Source organism: Olea europaea, chromosome 15 (assembly GCF_002742605.1).
Source record: "Olea europaea var. sylvestris chromosome 15, O_europaea_v1, whole genome shotgun sequence".
Lineage (NCBI taxonomy): Eukaryota > Viridiplantae > Streptophyta > Magnoliopsida > Lamiales > Oleaceae > Olea > Olea europaea.
The window spans coordinates 13,897,537-13,900,671 of NC_036251.1; the positions used below are offsets into that span (position 1 = coordinate 13,897,537).

The 3,135-nt window shown below is 32.9% G+C and overlaps 1 protein-coding gene across 1 annotated transcript; it reads left to right on the forward strand.

Annotated features, from left to right (window-relative positions):
- Positions 1-228: 228 nt before the first annotated feature.
- On the forward strand, positions 229-2,571 carry LOC111410997 (peroxidase 27-like). Its single transcript, XM_023041581.1, has 4 exons — positions 229-482; positions 920-1,108; positions 1,206-1,371; positions 1,925-2,571. Exons 1-4 carry the CDS (start codon positions 258-260, stop codon positions 2,329-2,331), a joined length of 987 nt encoding a protein of 328 aa, XP_022897349.1. The 5' UTR covers positions 229-257; the 3' UTR covers positions 2,332-2,571.
- The last annotated feature ends 564 nt before the right edge of the window (positions 2,572-3,135 follow it).

Consider the following 3,135-nt stretch of genomic DNA (forward strand, 5'->3'; position numbering starts at 1 on the left):
ATCATGTGTATCATTTTTATCAAATAATAATTGATTGTCAACTCTTTTGTTTCTTAGTAAACCAGATTTTGTAAGTTAAACATTCTTGTCGTGCTAGCTGTTTTTGCAATAATATCCTATTGCTACAGTGAACTCTGCAATCACAGCTATGTCATGGAAAATTCAAACTCTTATAGTATATAAAGGGCTTTCGTTGGCCATGTTTGTCTCACGAAATAGAATCAAAATATATCAATCTATTTTTAAGGGATTGAATTATGACAATCCTGAAGCTTCTTTCAGTTTTCTTTCTTCAACTTCTGTGTGTTCATGTTTTCCTTTTCGACGGGACTAATGCACAATCCCTAAGAGTAGGGTTCTACAATAGCACATGTCCTTCTTTCGAGGAGATTGTGAGGAACACAACTGCTAGGTTGATATCTCGAGCACCATCACTTGCTCCTGCATTGCTGAGAATGCATTTTCATGATTGTTTTGTTAGGGTACGTATGTTAATGATATATACACACTTTATAGCTTTTTGAAGTTTTTAATAGAAACATAAATGCATAGCTATTTTCATATTCTATTCCATTAAGAATTAGCAAATGACATGCTAAAGTCATATCACGCGGCCTACTTGAATGTTACAACTAACAAAGTGCCAAAAAGATATTCTGATTGAAATGCATTACTAAAGTGGAAAACTCTAGTTAGAACATAAAATCTTACCATCATCTTTAGTAGGATGATCACTTTTTAAAGTATATTGTCCCTGGCAGATCTTCGCATAACAAATTAGTCGGAATTAAAATTAGTCTGTAAATTAAGTAATAATGCTGCAATTCAGTATTAAAGAAATGTGAGAATTTTGTGTGCATGTCTGTGTAGGAGAAATAATAAAGTGTGATATAATATGTTTTGTATAATGAATTGGCAGGGATGTGATGGATCTGTATTAATAAACTCTACATCAGGAAACCAGGCCGAGAAGGATGCAATCCCTAACCAAAGCCTTAGAGGTTTCCAGGTTATTGATGCTGTCAAGACTGCCGTAGAGAATATATGCCCGTCTCTTGTCTCGTGTGCTGATATCCTCGCTTTAGTAGCCAGAGATGCAGTAACATTGGTAACGCGTCAGACTTCTGATTTAAAAAAAAAAAAAAAAAAAAAAATTTTGTCTACACGTGCTGTTTGCTGATTAATAATTACATAATAATTGGCAGATGAATGGACCATCTTGGCGAGTTCCATTAGGACGACGAGACGGAAGAGTGTCTAGATCATCAGAGGCCTTGGCAAATTTACCCCCTCCTTCTGCCAACATCACTCAACTCAAAGCATCATTTCGCTCGAAGGGTTTAAGTGATAGAGAGCTAGCAATCTTATCAGGTAAATTCCAAAAACTCACTCAAAAAAAATAATAATAATAATAATAATAATAATAATAATAATAATTATTATTATTATTGAGGAATATGTTAGTTTCTTCTCCTAAAATCAAACTTTCTTAAATAGAATTTATATAACTTTTATGCGTAAGAATTACAAATTAAGGGAATGATCCTACATATAGGGTTAGAAGTAACTCTTTCCACTTATACTATTAAAATATTATGAAAAATAATCTCAAACAATTAGGAAAAATGTTCAGGAGAAAATGTTCTTTTGCTTATATTTTTATGAGTATTCGATACTCATCACTCATGACATTACTTCATTTGTCATATTCATTGTGGTTGCTTATTCGTCAATACCAGTTTAACTTACTCCGTATCAGAAGCTCTGAGCCAAACAAATATTTTAGAGATACAGGGAATCCCCATTAACTGACCTTTTTTATCCTTTGTAGTGACTCGATGAATTCAATTAGTAGATCGTTTTAGGAATGACTTCTCAAAGTCAAGATGGTATTTAAAAACTAAAACATACAATTTCCTTTCAGGAGGGCATACCATCGGTATTTCTCACTGCTCTAGCATCTCAAATCGGCTGTACAACTTTACGGGCCAAGGTGACACAGACCCTTCATTGGATCCCAACTACGTTGTACAGTTGAAGAGGAAATGTAGCCCCACAGACACAACTTCCATCATCGAAATGGATCCTGGAAGTGCCAGAACATTCGACACCAGTTACTACACACTTGTAAGGAAAAGAAGAGGATTATTTGAGGCCGATGCAGCACTTCTGAATGACAATGCAACACGAAATTACGTTCTACGGCAGGCAAATTCAGGTGGATCAAACTTCTTTAATGATTTCGCTGCTTCAATGGTGAAGATGGGAAGAATTGGAGTGATTACAGGCAATAGAGGTGAAATCAGGAGGATATGTTCAGCCATTAATTAATATAACTCTTTTCAATTAATTCATTATTATTAATTATTATTTATTATATGTTCTTTATTTGGTTGATTGAGTGCGGTTTAAATAAATTATGGCCATTGTGAATGTAATAAATGATTTATTTATCCTCTGTTCACGTTATTAGTAGCTACCTTGAAGTTTCATGTTGGAAAATTATTGTTGTGTGCAAGCAGTTCAATTATGCAACTGCAATATGAGAAATGTTATTGTTCCTTTTCTTCCTCTCTCTTTTTATCAATTGTAAATTGGCTTGGCTTTACTCTTGTTTATTGTGCCCGACTCGTCCAAAAGATAAATAATTGTTGATTTTGCTAATGTTGGAAATTTATATGCACATTAGAATTTAAAATAATATCTCAGTTTCCAACAAATATCTTCTTTGTATTTAGAGAGAAATTGTAATAAGAGTTATCTTTTTTTTTTTTTTGAATTCTGCAAACTCAATTGCTTATATTGAATACAAACAATCATGATCTGCAATCCACAGTTGTTCAATTATCCAAACTCCAATGAAAATCCCATAGGGAATAAAAATGAAAGAATTAGGATTTCTCTATTCTTATGCTAACAAGGTAACAATTGCCTTGTTATGTTTTCAAGCCCTAACAGTTTATTAATACAAGTTTAAGTGGGGTTGGTTTCTCCCTTGAGCTTAACCTGGTTCAATATTTAATTAATCTAATTAATTAAACTTGAGCCATAAATTAATTAATACAATTAATTAACTTGAGCATACTAACAAGCAACTCAATTAATTAATTATAAACATGTCCAAGATTTTTTAAT

What these genes read in the sequence shown, in the direction of transcription:
- LOC111410997 (XM_023041581.1), top strand. Translation starts at nt 258, where the DNA reads ATGACAATCCTGAAGCTTCTTTCAGTTTTCTTTCTTCAACTTCTGTGT. An exon ending in CCAGAGATGCAGTAACATTG is followed by an intron (nt 1,109 to 1,205) that starts GTAACGCGTCAG and finishes AATAATTGGCAG; the next exon opens with ATGAATGGACCATCTTGGCG. An exon ending in AGAGCTAGCAATCTTATCAG is followed by an intron (nt 1,372 to 1,924) that starts GTAAATTCCAAA and finishes ATTTCCTTTCAG; the next exon opens with GAGGGCATACCATCGGTATT.